This window comes from Halichoeres trimaculatus, unplaced genomic scaffold, assembly GCF_033239565.1.
Source record: "Halichoeres trimaculatus isolate MK-OKI-2021-1 unplaced genomic scaffold, fHalTri1.1 fHalTri1_scaffold_13, whole genome shotgun sequence".
Classification (NCBI taxonomy): Eukaryota; Metazoa; Chordata; class Actinopteri; order Labriformes; family Labridae; genus Halichoeres; species Halichoeres trimaculatus.
This window is the reverse complement of record NW_027437191.1, coordinates 8,919,411-8,936,312: the sequence shown is the minus strand read 5'-3', so window position 1 is coordinate 8,936,312 and position 16,902 is coordinate 8,919,411. Positions and strand designations below refer to the sequence as shown.

General features: G+C 39.8%; 1 protein-coding gene across 3 annotated transcripts in view; it reads left to right on the top strand.

The window, feature by feature from the left end:
* The window catches only part of cep128 (centrosomal protein 128), a 57,838-nt gene that overhangs the window by 2,938 nt on the left and 37,998 nt on the right, over nt 1-16,902 (top strand). For all 3 annotated transcript variants that reach the window (XM_074684891.1, XM_074684892.1, XM_074684890.1), the window contains exons 6-14: nt 213-285; nt 872-982; nt 4,432-4,518; nt 6,461-6,535; nt 6,713-6,860; nt 9,700-9,839; nt 11,080-11,151; nt 11,431-11,616; nt 15,812-16,000. In XM_074684891.1, the coding sequence (XP_074540992.1) occupies nt 213-285; nt 872-982; nt 4,432-4,518; nt 6,461-6,535; nt 6,713-6,860; nt 9,700-9,839; nt 11,080-11,151; nt 11,431-11,616; nt 15,812-16,000 (1,081 nt within the window). The remainder of the gene's footprint in view (nt 1-212; nt 286-871; nt 983-4,431; nt 4,519-6,460; nt 6,536-6,712; nt 6,861-9,699; nt 9,840-11,079; nt 11,152-11,430; nt 11,617-15,811; nt 16,001-16,902) is intronic.

Below are 16,902 nucleotides of genomic sequence, written 5' to 3'. Positions count from 1 at the left end.
TTTTCAGGTTATTAAAAAGTCTCTTCTCTCTAGTGGTACTGACCAGACCAAATGGCCTCCTATCAAATCTGAACATCTAAAGCTGTAATATAATTCTTGCTGGCTTTACGTTATGCATTCACTATTTGATCAATGATGTCCTTGAATGAAATGATGAAGAACTCTGCTGTGTAAATATTTTCTGTCCAAGGTTTATTTTTTTTATTTTATAGGTCTGATATTGACACCAGGCGAGCGATGGAGAGCCTCACAGAGCACTTGACAACATCCCAGAGACAGGCCTCAGTGAGTTATAGCTGAGTATTTCTGCATTAATTCTTAAAGTGAGCCTTCCAGCTTGGTGCACTTCATAATAAAAGTTTATGCATCCTGGATTTGAAGATGCTAGATCACAGATATTGTCAAATGAAAGCTGTTGTAGGAGAAACGAAGTACGCAAATATTTTCTATCCTCATAGAAAATCACAAGAGATGAAAGGTGTCCAATTTTTTAGAAGTCACTTCTCTAAAGTCTAACTTTAGCAAATATTTTAGCATAATTTCCCAACACGTGACTTTCCACAGCATCATCTTTGCTGTGATAAATATGCTACTCCAGAAGACATCTACCATGTTAAATATTTTTTATCTTGTCATGTCTATGAACGCGACAAGATAAAGGTATTAGCTGTCTGTTACAGGTGGATGTGATACTTCCTGATTAGACCCAGAGTTTTTGCATCCTAAATGTAATACTTCCTGTCAGCTCCTGAAGATATTTTTGTCATCCACCCTTTTAATTTCCTGGTGTCTCATTTATCATATCTCGCCACCATTCCTGCAGCAGAGGTGTTTGTGTGACCTGAGGCATCCTACGTCTTCTCGTCTGTAGGTGACGTCTCGCTTGGAGCAGCGTCTGCAGGAGCTGGAGAGAGAAATGCATGCTGGAGAAAGAGGAAGAAGAACTGATCAGCGGGTGGTCATGTCTGACGAGCTTCAAGAGGTGACATTTTTCTCCACCAGTAGCTGTGATAACTCCATCCAACACCTCCTGTGTTGCACTGCTGTGCTCTGCTACACTGAGAAAGGCCACAAAAATGTACTCTATTCATGTAACAATGAGGCACATTAGTTCAGTGAGGGGTGAAGAAGGGACATGAGGGCATGTAAGGTAACAAAACTTTTAAGTTAATTCAGCAATCAATGAAAAAACACAAAGATTCATATCAACATAATGTTAATGTAGCGTAATTTGTCAGCATGTCAGTATTCATACACTGTCCTGTTGATGTTTTCTTTTATAAGCAGCAAACAAATCGAAAACAGAAAAGCGAACAAAAAAACTAACTCTTAAAGAAGAGGAAAAACATAAAATGTAAAGATTCTAAAACGTAAGAATGGACAAGAATCATACTTAGATTGTACTAGAACATTTTAATTGTATCCAAGGAAAAATTTCATCTTAGCGAGCTAAACACATAAAGACACTCAATTAGTAAATCTCCCTTTTTAAAGCGCCAGTCTCTACAAATGCTATCACAAGACACTTTACAAAATTACATCAATAATAAAGTCAACATCAAGATAAGATAAGGAGTCATTTCTCATCTGCACCCACCATGAGTGGAAAACTTTGCAGTATTAAGGTCTAAACTGTGCATGAAGAGGATAAAGGAAGTCTTCTCTGATAGTAACTGTGAGGACTCACATATGCTTTTTCAATTCTTATAAATGCTTCGCACAAATACAAGATATAAAAAGAAAATCACTGATTTTGACAAGAGAAGCTGTAAAAAGATGGGGTTTGTATTGTGTTTGAAATCAGTGGAAAGAGTCTGAGCTGCATGTGATCAACCGGCATTCCAAAGTTCGTGCAGCAATGGTAAAGTCTTCTTCCTCAAAGCGCTGTAGCAAGTGGGGGAGTCGTGTCTAAGGGGGTCGGGTGTGAGGAGGCTGGTTTATTCAGGGCTTAGTGGAGGATGAGCAGGATCTTGGAGTGAATTCAGTGGTGGCGTAGAAAGATGGATGTGATGTCTCTGTGCCAGAGAGGCAAAAGTTGAATTCTGTGGAGGTCAGTGTAGAGCCTGTAGAAAGTGCTAGTGCAAGAGTCTGGGTAACTGAGTGTATCTTCAGAAAAGGAGGAGAGGGTCGGACTAAGTGCAAAAAGAACTTTGGTGATGTTCTTGTTATGTGACCTGAAGCAGAGAGTAGGGCTAGACTGATTATCAGCGCCAATATTTGGCATTTTGAGGCACAGGTATCTTCCTTTTTTTTAGTCCGACGGCCGATAAGAAACAAATTTAAAACTGTGTTGTTGCGGCTCAGATGCAGCCGCTCTACTTTCTGCCGGCACTACTCAGTTCCCAGCACTGTCCCACCCACAGTACCATCTGAATTGTTACAAGCAGAGCCATGGCTTGGGTAACAGCCAATCAGCAGTGCAGTTATTACAGTTATTGCAGTTACATTGAAACTTTGGAAAACTTTCTTTATTGTAGAAAACTTTAGTTATTCATAGAGCTGTTTAATTAACTCATGCTTAGAGGTATTTGATTGAAGTTAAGTGTTGGAGTTTGTATTGTTCAAAATTTTGACACCACTATTTTTACTTTGACTGCGAATTAATATCGGCTTCAAATATCAGTTATCGGCCTCCTTGAGTACAAATAATCGGTATTGGTATCGGCCTGGAAAAATCCATATTGGTCTACTCCTAGTAGGGAGTAGGATCTAGGATAACGGTGTGACTGCGTGAGGAGTCTTGGGAGGAAGGCAGGAGGAATTTAGATCTGCTAAAACCCTCTGAGTGACTTCTGATTGGACGTTTTATAAATGGATAGATATATTTGACATTGATTCCAATATCTTAAATTAAATTTGTCAAAACACAACTTAAGTTATGCAACACTCAAAAACAAAATGGACCAGAAGGTTCTACTTCAGCAGATCAGCTTAAGAAAAAGTTCCTGGTCTGATGCAGAAACCTCTTCTGACACCTTTATAAAGATCTCTCAGTGAGAATCTGTGCTCATGTAAGGTCAAACCTCTGTTGATTTTTGGCTTGTTCAGGGTGGTGCCCGCTTTCATCAGTAACCATCTTGTTAATCGAGCAAATCCTTGTTGGTTTTTCTGAGTAGCAGAACAGGCTCCTGATATTTGAACATGTCTTGTTGCTGCTCTGACAGGGTTGACAGATGAAAGCTGAAACACAAAGTGATCTCTGCTGAATAATTATTATCCACCTTCACAAGAAAAAAAAAGTCAGGAAAAAAGCTCAAACTGCTGTTTGTAATTGGTGTGATTAGTTATCTTATCCACATAATTACACACTGAATCATTTGCATTCATCAAAGCACTGACAGCTGATGTCCATCACAGAGCATGAGAAAAACAAATGTCTTTTTGGAGGGTTATCTCTCCAGACTGACAGTCTCTGTTCTCTGGTGAAGCAGCATTCCCACTTTGTCACCCATCTCCCCTGCTCTGCTTTTACCAGGTTGTAAAATAGACGTAGGCCCATGCTTTGATGCCGGCGAAATGGTCACTGAAAAAGTAATTACTACTCTCCTGTATCTCATGCTAATCAAGTTTTTTCTTCTTTTGTCTGATGTAGATTTTTTGAAGCATTAATAGCTGTGAGAGCTCAGTCATTAAAGGCACTTAGTGTTCTAGACAGTGCTCAGTCTGTAGACAGCACACAAATATGTATCACTGCAGCCGTTCTTCATTTAGAAACCCATGTTTCCTTTAAAATCCATGTCACTCTTAGCTCATATTTAAACCAGCTGCACATTTATTCCTCACTAACTTGAGTTGGAAAACCTTATTTTTGTGTGAACTGATCAGTGCTGACATCACTCCTTTTAAAATCTCTAACTGCTGTTCACTGTTTGACCACAGAGGGGCACTGTGTAGCTGTATCCAGACTGACCATTTTTGTGAGCCAGACCTTTTTCAGAACACTGTGTAATGATAGTAGCTACCCATTCATTTGCATCCCTCTCTTTCGTAGTGCCCTAATGGGACACCAGCAGGGCCTGGGGCGATGGGAAATAACGCATTTGTCCAAAAAATTAAGGGTAAATAAACAAGCATAAGGAAATGAAGAGGAAAATAATCTCTTTTACTACTAAAGAGCAGGAGAGGAGGGAGAGCAGAGGGCACATTTATTCCCCACCGATGGGCCCGCTGTGATCTGAATCAAATAGATGATGAGTCACTTGGGTAGATGTTATTGCTAGCAGCCGGCAATTCATCACTGCAGCCAGCTCAGAATGAGCTCAGAATCTAAGCTTCTGAGCAAATCCACCATCATGCCACTATCTTGTTATTCAAAGAGAGGAAGGGAGGTGCTGTTATGCAGAGGCACCTCTTCAGTTTCATTCTTACACTTCTTTCGTATGTGTGCTCCTGTAATCATACATGCTGAGGCTGGTGTATTGTGTTTTGCAGACTTCTGGAAGAAGCCAAATTCAAGCTCATGAAAGAGAGGAAGCCATTACAGACCGCTTACTGAGAGCAGAGAGAGAGAAGTTCGAGGTAAACATGTCAAATGTTGGAGAAATAATTTTGTGCTTAAAAAGTGAAAACAGTTGGTATGCTGTTATGGACTTTTATATTCCAGTTTTAACAACCAGTATAAGACGAGATGAATCAGTCTGATCCTGAAACCAGGTATTGGTTTTGATGCTGACTCAAAAGGTTAGATCAGATACCGGTAACAAGAGCCTGATCCATAGAACAGATCTATCCACCTCAATTCTATGCTGTTCTGTGTTCATCAACACTAGTAGGTCTGTACATTTTTCCTTGGTGGAGCCAGAACAGCATGAAGAAAGATAACAACAGTGACTCAGTAGTTTGGTATTCAAGTATTCAGCACTTGTTGCTTCAACAACTGAGATGACAACTTGCAACATGTTCAAGTTTAATTCCTTTCTTATCCACTGATGAGGTTCACGGTTAATTTCAAGTTCCTGCTAATGAAGGATTTACTCAAAACACATTTTCACATTTATAATTCCATAAAACAATGAAACAGTTTAAATCAGGTTTGTTTTCATTTTGTTTTACAAAGTTTGAAAAACTTGAAGTAGCTAAAACATAATTCTCACTCTTAGCATTGTATTAGAGAACAGACTGTTTTGATTAACACTGGTACCAAGTTGGGTAAGAGTCAGTATTGGTATCGGTATCAGGGCTCAGATAGTCAGATTGGTCTTTCCCCCCCCCAAAAATACTGCTGAATACTTTTTGTAATATCTCACAATTGAATTTGATATCAGACAGTCCCTTATCATCATAACATTGAAATTAGTTAAAGTATCAGTTTGTAGATCATTTAGACGATATTGAATTACAACCCCAGATGTTTTATGAGGGATGGGTACCTTTCACATTTGAAACAATATGGTACCAATACTGGTATCAGTACTCAGTGGTACCAGTTTTCACTACTTTTGTGTTTGTTAATGTGGTAATAGTATAAGCTTGTTTGATAAGGAAGTCTCAATTTTTCCAGTTTAACCTATATATTCTTCACTATAAACTTATAATGCTGTGTTCATGTCCTGTATGGAAAATCACCTACTCTTCCACTTCCTTACAGTCACAAGGATGCGTTTAGGTACCTAAGCATGGTACCCTTTGGGTTTACATGAATCAGTACCTAGTACTAAAGACAGAATTCGGTTGCTACCTTACTACCTATAAAAGTACCTAATTCAGTACCCATGCCTATTTTGTATAACTCTAAATGTATTATGGATTACTATTCTTAACTTTTGCCAAATGCTTTTGGATTGTGTCAGTAGTGGTCAGTGTTTCTTGTAACATTTAGTGTGGTCAAGGCCCCTTCTAATTCCACTTGAACACTGAGAGCGCGGTCACACTGGCCATCCAAACAGTGCCGTGCTTAAGCACGATTGCCCCCCCCCGCAGCGCTGTTCCCCAGCTGGAAAGTACGGTCAGCGGTCACACTACCCCAGTATGAACCAGACTTTAGCAGGTATCACACACGCGCACAGCCCGCATTCGTCACCGTGAAGCATCTGTTTACATGAAGCATGATCTCATCAGAGTCAGCACAATGAGACACAGAGAGCACTGCTGCAACTCTTGGACTTATGGTGAGTCGTTTACGCCCGACACAGCCCTCTAACACCCCTCTAACACCCCTCTAACACCCCCGCTTTGTTTAAAATGATTGTTGAGAGATGCACTTGCGGCGATCATGCGTAATGGATTGCACACGCTGTCCGCGTGCTTGTGCTCGTACATGAAGTAAACCGTGTCGAAGCCCACCTCTCTGAAGCGTGCTGAAGCACGGAAGCGAATTGTGCTTGAGCACGGCATGGTTGCGGTCACACTGGCCATTCCAAATGTGCTGTACGGCTGAAGCGTGCTTAGGCACGGCACGATTGGCCAGTGTGACCGCGTCCTAAGTGTTGTCCTCACATTGTTCTTCTTATGTGCTCCTTAGAAGGGTCAGGAACTGGAGAGAGCCAGAAGACTGCTTCAGGAGTCTGAGGACAGCAGGGAGAGCCTTGTTCAACAGGTTTGTTTGTGTCTGTGTGGTCTGTGCCCAATTGAGTATTTAGATGTTTAGTTAACCTCATGGGATAGAGCAATAACCAGTGCAGCGACTTCTAAGAGTACTTCAGTGCCATTTTACCTGCTCTCAGACAGTCAGATGTCTTTCTCTGTGTCTGCTTACTTGGCTGATGATCCCCAGGTGGAGGATATGCGCAATGAGCTGCTGAGGACGAGGAAGGAGAAGAATGAGCTTCAGAGGGCCCGGCTGGAGACGTTTCAGCCCACTGCTCAGCCACATGGCAGTCGCACCGACAGGGAGGAGGGCAGAGGTGGACTGGGAGGCTCAGGTACTGAAAACAGTTCTGGATAAACGGGCACAGAAAAGGCAGAAAGGATTTAGATGCAGGTCAAAAGTTCGCTCTGCTAGCTCTGTAACCAGAGAAAATGCTGGTATTATTTTCTGTTATTTTTTGTATCAATTTCTGCTCCAAGAAAATCTCCAGACAGCACACTTGCTTCACCGATAGCTGGATCAAATTACCTTTAAGGGCAGGAGGACGGGTGAATGCCGGGTAGTGGGAGAAAAAAACCTTGAGATCAGCTGCAGGGTCGAGTAGAATCAAGACAAAACAAGTGAAGTGTCTGAGAGACCAGAGAATTGATTGGACTTTAGTACAGAGAGGGAGAGAAAGACAGAGGGAGAAGGGGAGGAGAAAAATAATGTCAAATGTGTGATTTCAAAAGTGGAGTAAATTGAGAGTAGGTAGGAGAAAAGTATCAAAAAACTTACCTTTGAGTGCTCTTCTTTATTTTGTAATGGCATTTTTTTCGTTTCAAAGCTGTGAAAATTTCAAACCAACAGATTCCAATAAAAGAATCTCAAGTTTTACAGTTTAATGCCAAATAGGTATTGTCAATTCATCCACATTTTTTGTTTCAAATTGAAAGTCACTAATACTGTAAGTAGATCGTGAAATGTTTGAAGAAGACATTAAAATATCACCAACAGCACCTGTGGTAAACCAGCATCTTTGTTAATAGATTCCTGCTTCATTCACTCTCTTATCACTTCATTCATATTCTGCTCACGACTATCAGCTCTCGGTCTGCCCCAGGTGACAGAGTGAAGAGATTGACGGTGAGTTATGCAAATCAGCATCCATCGTAGTTTAGAAAGAGGTAAACAAAATTTAGAGCTAGCAGGTAAAAAAGAAGTTCACGTAAGGCTCTCCTCTCCAAACACTCCAAAGACATTCAACCTCATTTCAACTGCTTTAGTTAAGCTGGACTCACTCAGCATAAGGCATCAAGTATTCTAAATTTACCTTTTTTATGTTGGATTCTGGCCGATTGTCACAGGTAAATGAAGAGATTTGCACCTTGTCAACTGACTGACTGGTTCTGAGAGCTGGGATGGTTCAAGATTTTCATTAAGGCTGTGTGACTGAAATCTAGGGTGGTCTCGCTTTAAAAGGGCTCACCAAAGTTGTGGGAGAGGGCATGACTACTTTACAACAACACATCTAGATGTGCATGGCTCAATAAGCCAGCTGAGCTTATTGGTATCGTGTTCTGCCATTTCCTGGATTCTCTAGTTATCACTGCTTTAAATACTCATTTTGGTTGGAGAGCACTTATGACAAGAAAGAATCTTTGCAATCACAAATCACAAATATAATCAAAAGTCACTGCTGTTCACAGAGTATTTAACCCCTCCTGCAGAATTGGAGAGATAGAGAACCCCATTAATAACCGTGCCAAATTCTGGAGGACATGTTTAACATGATACAAAAATGTATATGATATAAGTATGTATTCTAGCTTTAACAAAAAAAAAGGTTGTTGTAACATTAACTTTTGTTCATGTTTTAATAGTTCAGAACTCTTTAATGCTTTGGTTCTCTGGTTTGTAAACCATTCATTTTTTTCAATATCAATGTTATTATTCAAAGAATTGACTCATCATGACTCACCCCTACACCTGACAGAGATTTAACTCCTCTGAAACTGGTGTAGTCACATGACTGGTAAAAATACTAGTATAGCAGAGTAATTTGTGAGCAATAACAACATTAGAACCTTCAAAAGTTTCATTATTTTATATTGTTAAAGAAAAAGGCAACTCTCATACAGCCATGTCCAGACACTTTCCAAAATTATATCCAAATGAAAAAAGCAGACAAGAAGGCAAGAAATGAAAACTCAGGTCACCTTTTTAGTTTGGGGCTTCACTGCACTCAGTTCTGATCACAAGGTGGTTCACAGTAACGTCTTTTTGTTATTCCAGGTATAGGCCTGAGTTCAGTGAGGAATTGCAGGCTCCTTTTATATGGAGGTGGTAAACATGCTTTTCTGATACCACACAGTATAGTGTTACCATTAGGGGGTACCTTTCACATTTGAAACGATAAAGAACCAATGCCCGGTACCTGGCACTCGGTATTGGTACCCAACGGTACCAATTTTTGGTCCTTTTTTGTGTTTATGTGGTAAAAAAAAAATCAATTTGATTATAATAAAATCCCTTTTTTTTTCAATTTAACATATTTATTCTTCAATTTACAACCTTGAAATGTTGTGTTCATTTCCAGCATGGAAAATCATCTACTCTTCCACTCCCTCACATTCACAGGGATGCGTTTAGGTGCCTAAACAAGGTACCTTTCGATTTTACGTGAATTGGTACCTGGTACTTTTGAGAGAATTCGGTACATATAAAAGCACCTACTTCGGTACCCATCCCTAGTTTCCTCAAAAGCAAGCAAATAAAAAGTGAATGAATCTCAAATAAATAAATAGATCAAATTTGTAAATATTCCAACCTACCAAAGTCAGGCCCTGCAGAAAAAAAATGTGAGCCAGTGCTTAAAAGAATAACAAATGAAGTGTGTATGTAGGGAGTTATTTTTGGTCATTTTAGCAACATGTCTCTCTGAGTAGTTGGTGGTCTTTAGAGCTTACCTCCATGTTTTACCCTCAGCTTTGCTCACTTGGAACCAAAATTGATTTTCTACCAAATAAATCCAACTACTTTTCACTATTTCTGCCAAATAGAAATTCACAAGGAGCTCTGCCAAGTAAGTTGAGTCAGGCAGCACCATCCAGTTGCCATGTACTTCCTGTTCTTTGCTTGTACATGTAACTCCAACAGTTCTTTCGTTTGCTTCCTCCTGTGTCTGTGTCTAGATCATGCAAGCCTGGAAAAGGAAGTAGCAGAGCTGAGGGTCCAGCTGAGCAAAGCCTCAGTCCTCAGCGAGGTTGATGAGCTGAAAAGGGCTCTAGAACGAAAAGAGAAGGAAAGAGCCCAGCTCAGCCTACAAGTTGAGGTGTGTATCTAAAAAAGTGTGTTGCCGTGGAGATGTGAAGTGCTTATTAGAGCTGTAGTTCAGGGGAGGCTTTACATGTCACTACTCAGTCACCTAGTTTGATGTCTTTCCAGTATACTGCAGGATAAATAGGAAAACAGAGAATTGCTCATCTAGGGCTGACCCTTTTGACTTTGCCCGTTTTGCCGTCTTTACCCTGAGAGGGTTTCATCTGCGGCGGCATCCTCTGCCAGCTTCACATCACTTGATCCCCTTTACATCCTTGGATGAAGTGACAGTTGGAAGAGGAGATCAAAAATCAACTAGCAGTCATTTATACTTCTCAAACTGGTGAAACATGTCACTTTCATCAATGTTACGAGACATAAAAAGGAGGGAAGAAAAAACAGCAAAATTCTCCTGCCTAACAGGGGAATGCAAAGCTCTGGTGGGTATCAATAAAACGTTAGTAGAAATAGCAGCACTTTAAGCACTGGCACATTCCTCTAATCTCTGATGTTTCTTTCACTGACTGTTTTTTTTTAACTCCCACGCTTCCCTCATTGCCGAGTAGGTGTTAAGAGATGAAGTCAGTGTTTGCGTGTATCACCTGGGGCACCTCTTATGGTTTTTATGTCAAGATCAAAATAGACGTCAGAAATGCTCCATTTTAACGGTAAATGAGCAAAAATGAAGCATAATAAGAAGAAAAGGCTTGGAGATTCAATTTCTCAGTGACTCAATTTATACAGTGTAATAGGGCTGTGACTAATCACGCCGTGACTAATTACTGCTAACTGACAGTCTCTTTCAGTGTACACTGCACCAGGCTAACCTTATATGCCCTTTTCCTCAGACTTCAATCCAACTTGTAACTTCAAAGTGATTGTGATTTTGTTGTGGATATGAAGTTAATCCAGTGGAACTCAGACTGCTTTTTCAGACCAGCCTTGCAGATAATCCAATTGAAGGCAGCTTGTAAACACAGTCCGCACCGTCTTTGACCTTTATGTCTCTCCCTTTTGTCCTTGTCTCTGTTTGCTATACCCTGCCCTTTTTCAGAAACCATCTCATATCTCCCCTCGTATCTGCTTCTAGCTCTCAACTTCATTTGTCTCCTTTTCTTTTTTCTCCCTAACCGACTCATTCATACTCCTTTTCTCTTTTTCCCTCTCCCTCCGTCTTTCTCTTGTTCCCTGTTAGCAGCAGATGAGGAACAAACACACACACGCCCTTGACCTTTCCCTTTTCTATATTCCAGGAGATGTCATCTGACCTGGCACGGCGTGAGCAGCTGCAGCTTCGAATGCTTGAACAGTTGAGGGACATACAGGTATTTTATTATTCCTTATTACACCTGACTGTAATTCATCAGTGGTAATTAAATCCATGGACTTGGAACAAGAGGTGCCTTCTCTAGTGGCAATTTAATTCAAAGCAATTTGTGCATGAATTCAAAGTGAGTAAAGACTTGAAAGACAAACACTGCAGTAATGATTTTCCACAGAATTAGGTCTGTAAGAGATGTAAGGATACACCTGTGGTCAAAAATCACAAGCCCATGTTTTAGAGAATAAAGCTGTTCTTTATTTATAAACTCTCATCCGCTCAGAGCCAAAGGCAGGCAGAGAGGAAGGAGACAGAGGAATTACTCCAGGAGAGCACCAGAAGCAGAGATGAATTGAAGACCAGAGCACAAGAGGCAGTGCGCCAGTGGAGGGCAAAGTGTCGGAGACTGCAGAAGGAGCTGGAGGAGGAGAAGTCTCAGTCTCGAATCCAAACTGATAAAGCATCACAGGTAGGTCTAAGCAGATGCATTAATTGCACTTTTAACAAGGGATGAAACAAAAAAGTGAGCCCATGGATCAATACATACTTCAGTGTTTTGTTTTGTTTTGTCCTCAGTTCTTTGTTTTGTTTGGTTCTGAAGCCTTTAGCCATTGTAGTGTTGTTCTTTTATTATTTAATATTCAATCTTCTGTGTTTTAGATATATTACAGCATCAGCAAAAGGGCCCAAAAAGGATATTTTATGCTCCAAAACTATTTCTATTTTTTAATTTTTTTTATTTGATTTAAAAAAACGTTTCCGTTTTACACATACCTTGTGTATGTTATGGAAACAAAGTAGATAAATATATTTGACAACACAAAATGCTCATCTTCCACGTGAGCGCTTGTATGAGTTTGATACAGGGAAAGAGTTTGGTGTATTATCTTTATTCCCAAACCAACATACACTCACTGGTTACTTTCTTAGGTACACCTGCCAAACTGCTTGATAACCAGGATATCGAATTAGCCAATGACACTGCAGCTACTAACTCATTTAGGTAGGCATGCACGATAATATCAGCACAATATCGGTATCTGCAGATAAAAGCTTAAAAACACGTTTATCGGTGTCGGCAGATATGAAAATTTCTGCAGATAGGCACAGCCAATAATGTGCTATTCAGTTAGGATTATTATTATTTTCCATCTGAAAAATAAGCTCCTTAAATAAAATGTAGCACTTCATTTTTTTGCACTGCAGAGCTCTGTGTCTGTCACCAGGTTGTTACAGTAGCTCTAAAATAATCAAATGCAACTTGGTTATGTTTAAAAATGCATTGTACATTTAAAGTTCATGTGATCTAAAGAAATTATTTTTCTGTGTTTCAATACTGAATGTCTGGAGTTTGAAAAAATAATACATTTCTTATTTATTGTAAAATCAAATGGTTTTTGTCTTGTTTTATGTGTGTTTCTTAAACAAATAAGACCGTCACAATAAGAGTAACATATAAATTCCAGTACAGGATAGACTTAGCTTTCTTTACAGTGAAAAAAACAACAAACTTGTGATTATCGGTATCAGTATCGGTATCGGCCAAAAGGGGTTTCGATATTTCGATATATCGGCATATCGGATATCGGCAAAAATCCAATATCGTGCGTCCCTGCATTTAAGCAATAAGACATGGCGAAGACGGCCTAATGATCTTACCGAGCATCAGAATAGAGTAGAAAAGTGAGCTTAGTGAAATGGTGGAAAAAGAGATTCTCACCATGGATGTTCAGCCAACAAATCTGCATCAACGGTGTGATGCTATCATGTTGGTATGGGGCAAAATGCAGCACCTTGTCGAATCTGTGCCACAAAGAATTGGGGCAGTGCTGAAGGCAAACTCACTGTCGGTCAGCCAATCGAATTATTTGTATTTAGCATATTGCCTAGTATTAAAATATATGATGCCTGTAACTTAAAAAAAGAACTATGTAATTTAAAAACAAGTTCCTTTACCAACTTTCAGTCATTGTAATTGTTTTTGTACATTTAAATGCAACAGACACTGTGTCTCTCCCCAGACACCAGTCTACACTGCTCAGTAGTCAACTGCTTTTTGTTTCTGTTGGCAGATGTTGTTATTTTGGCTTTTATCTATAAAACAAATGAAAGCTCTCGGTTGTTGCAAAGATTCCAGCAAAAGTTAAACAGACATTGGTTGATAACACTGGAGCTTATTGAGATGTTATCATTTGGCGCTTTTTGGTGCCTGCAGCTTAGTTTCAGGTTTATTCATTGACTCTTAATAAGTCTGTCTCAAACAATCAGTATGTGCTGCTGCTGGTCTGAGCCAGCTGGCAATGACTGTTTACAACTGAGGATTTTGGTTAAGTTGTCTTAGCAGTGGACTTTGGATCATGTTTGACTGCTCTGACTTGGACAGTGTAATCTATAATGTCCATAGTAAAACATATCTCAGTTCTAGTCGAAGAATGATTGGTAAGGAGACAGAGAAAAAACAAAACTTCTCTCCACCAAACTCTCTATCTCTCTAAAACAAAAACTGCATTTCTATTACACTTTTTTGCTAAATAAAAGTGGTACGTCTGAAGTATCACTCAAGTACAATTGCGCCTTGCCGGTGTTTCCATTACGACTAGACTACACACACAATTTGAGGACAATCTTGTCCCGCACATTGAATGAAATGAACATCACATGAATCATCATCTCCAGCTCTCCTACTCTCTCATTCATACACCAACTGCCGCTCCTTCCTACTTTTACGCTCTGACCCGCTCACAGCCTTCCTGGTGCCTTCACTGATGGATAAAACCACAAAAATCTGGACTGAACATAAAACTTACAGCAGAGATGTTACAATATGAACGCCAGAGTTCATATGTGTGACGGTGGCCACGTACTTGGGACTTCTGAGAGGCGATTGTGGCTGAGGAGGTTGGGAGATGTGTTAACTATTCACGTGACATGATTTTTGAGATAAACTTCAGTATCAAAACTTCTGAAAACCACCTCATGAGAGCTTAAAAACTTTTATTAAAATCTTAGAGGGTTTTAGAAATTTTGATTTTTCCTTTACCATCTTTTTATTGTGATATTTAGGTTTTGCGCAATTTTAGGTGTAATGGAAACCTGATTAAAATTATTTCATTAGAATATGGTGAAGACAAACTGGGTTAACACAATAGATTATATATAGTGGACAGCGTGGCTCTGCCATTTAACATTATACGCTTTTGAAGCCAAAATTTCCCCGTCACAGGGCCAGAGTGCACAGTAAAGACTGTGAGGGACTCTGAGAGAATCTGAGTGGAGCTGGGTGACAAAAAGAATTCTTATTTTTTTCTTAGGAGAGCCTAATCTCCTCTTAACTCTCCCTCCCGACATATTTTAACATCCCTGAAAAAAATACACAAGAAGAGCAGCTGTCAATCATTGTTAAACGTAACGCAAAACCTCATTTTTAATTTTACAACAAATGACAATGACAACATGAATACAAGGCAGCCAAATAATATCTTCAAATCACCACAACAATCTGACGTGAGAAACATTTGTACGATGTGTATTTATTTTTTAAAGTTTGACCACAGCCCATCTGGAATGACTGGGGAGATTAGTTTTTTGACCTATACTGCAGCCAGCCACCAGGGGGAGCAGTTGTGGTGACCTCACTTTGGGCCGATCAAGATGACATTTTTTTAACAGTCTATGGTTAACACAGCAGAGTAGCTTTGATATCATAAAGTTCATCATCCGCTCCGCCTTCTCTGGACTGACCGGAATATTAAGTGAATCTGCACCTTCTGCCCCATTTCAGAATGATGTTTATGACATCACATACATTGTTCCTACACAGAATAGGAACCTAGTCTGAGTTGTAAATGACTCAATGTTGAGAATATATTGAGATTAAGTTATTACACAGGTAGGATAAAATCTGAGGCTATGCAATCTTTTTACTGTAAGAACTAAAACAAACAAATCTGTTTGATACTGAATGAATGCTCCTCCCTGTTAATGAACAGTACAAAAGGCTGTCTGTCATCCGCAACTGTGAAGGAAAGATTTTTGAAAGAACTTTGTAAAACTGCAACCAAAAATGAAGTCAAGTAGCACCTTTTGCGAGTAGTTCTTCTTTGTCAAACCATTAGAAGCCTGCCATTATTCTGAGCCTGAAAGTCACCTCTCTGTCATTTCCATCCATTTGAACTGAGTGAGTCACCTCCAAACAGTCAGCAGCCTCGCTCCTCACAGACAGAGAGACAGACCGACTCCCACCTGGCAAGCTCAACGTGACGTGAATTAATTACAAAATCATTTCTGCCCCCTTAATGAATTAGGGGAGAGAATCAAGTGCTCAATTAAATGATTAGGTTCTGAGCTACAGCAAAGTCTCTGCAAATTCCAGTCAAAGCCAGAGTATTAGAAGCAATCTGCCTTGAACAGACCTGACCATTGTCCCTTATCAGAGAGCTGAGTGCCAGCATTTTCCTATCTGTGCAATAGCTGGTTCTGCATATGTTTCCCTCCCTCTGTCTCTCTGTCACTCCTTCTCCTCCTCTCATCATTATTGTTACGGCTCCTTTTTTACACCATCTCCCGCCTCCTCTTCATTTGTCATTCTTCATTTCCTCTTGTCCTCACTCTCTCTTTCACCCCTCTCCCACACGCACTCTCCTTTTCTCTTCTCCTCCTTCCAGGCAGCCAGGGAGAAGGAGAGCTCTCAGGCCCAGCTGAAGGCACTGAGCCAGCAGACTGAGGCGGCCCGCAGGGAGCTCGCTGAAATCCTAGGCCGTTTGGCCCAGCGTGAAGAAGAACTTCACCGCAAGGATGTGGAGATGTCTGAGACCCGCCAGCGCCAGTTATCACTGGAGCAGGAAATGCGGGAGGTGGGGGGTCAAATTTCTAGAAATGGAAAATGTCTTTGAAATCACCAAGGACATGATACAATGACATCTTTTCTTACTGCGTTGATGATAGTAGGTTACATTTCCACTGAGCAAACGGATCATCAGCATATCTTATGTGCTCAGGGTTTAAGAATTTCTAGAATCAGTCTTCCTCCTTAGTTATGTTTCCTTTTACCTAGACCTGCATGGAACCCCAAAGGGTTCATAATTAAATAAATAAAAAAACATTTTGAAATAATTACCGTTTAGATAAATAACAGAAAAACAAATAACATGGCCATTTAATTGTAAATTAAGGCAGTATTATTTTGAAATATTTTTTTTAATCTAATTATTATAATTAGATATTTCATAGTGATTATTTTAACAATTCCATACTTTTTAAAATTATGTTTTTAATTTATTTTCCAAGCTTTTATAAAATAAAATAAAATAAAATAAAATAAAATAAAATAAAAACCTTTTTCAAAGTCAATTTTTCTTTCACAATGTCCTTTTCCACAATGGCCTTTTTATTTCATAATGTCATTTTGCATCAGAATGACTTGGTCCGTCAGTCAAAGCTAGAGGGTGGGCCCTATGCTTGATCCTTTAAGATCGATTGGTTCTAGAGGGGTCTAGCTGCAGACCTCTGCTCTCAGCTGCTTGAGGAGCAACTATGAAACTGACTTCTCTCCTGCAGCCATTGTGTCTCAGATATGTCATGCACTGCTGTTTTCATTTTTTTCAGTCTCGGCATTAGTGATAAGTCTCCACGATTAAATTGATACTGCAAGTGCTGCTCCAATGTCTGAGTAAAGAATCAGCCAATGAGTTAATTGGCTCCGCCTTATGTGTTTTGATTGACGACATTTAAAAAAAAAACATTGTGTAAAAGAACA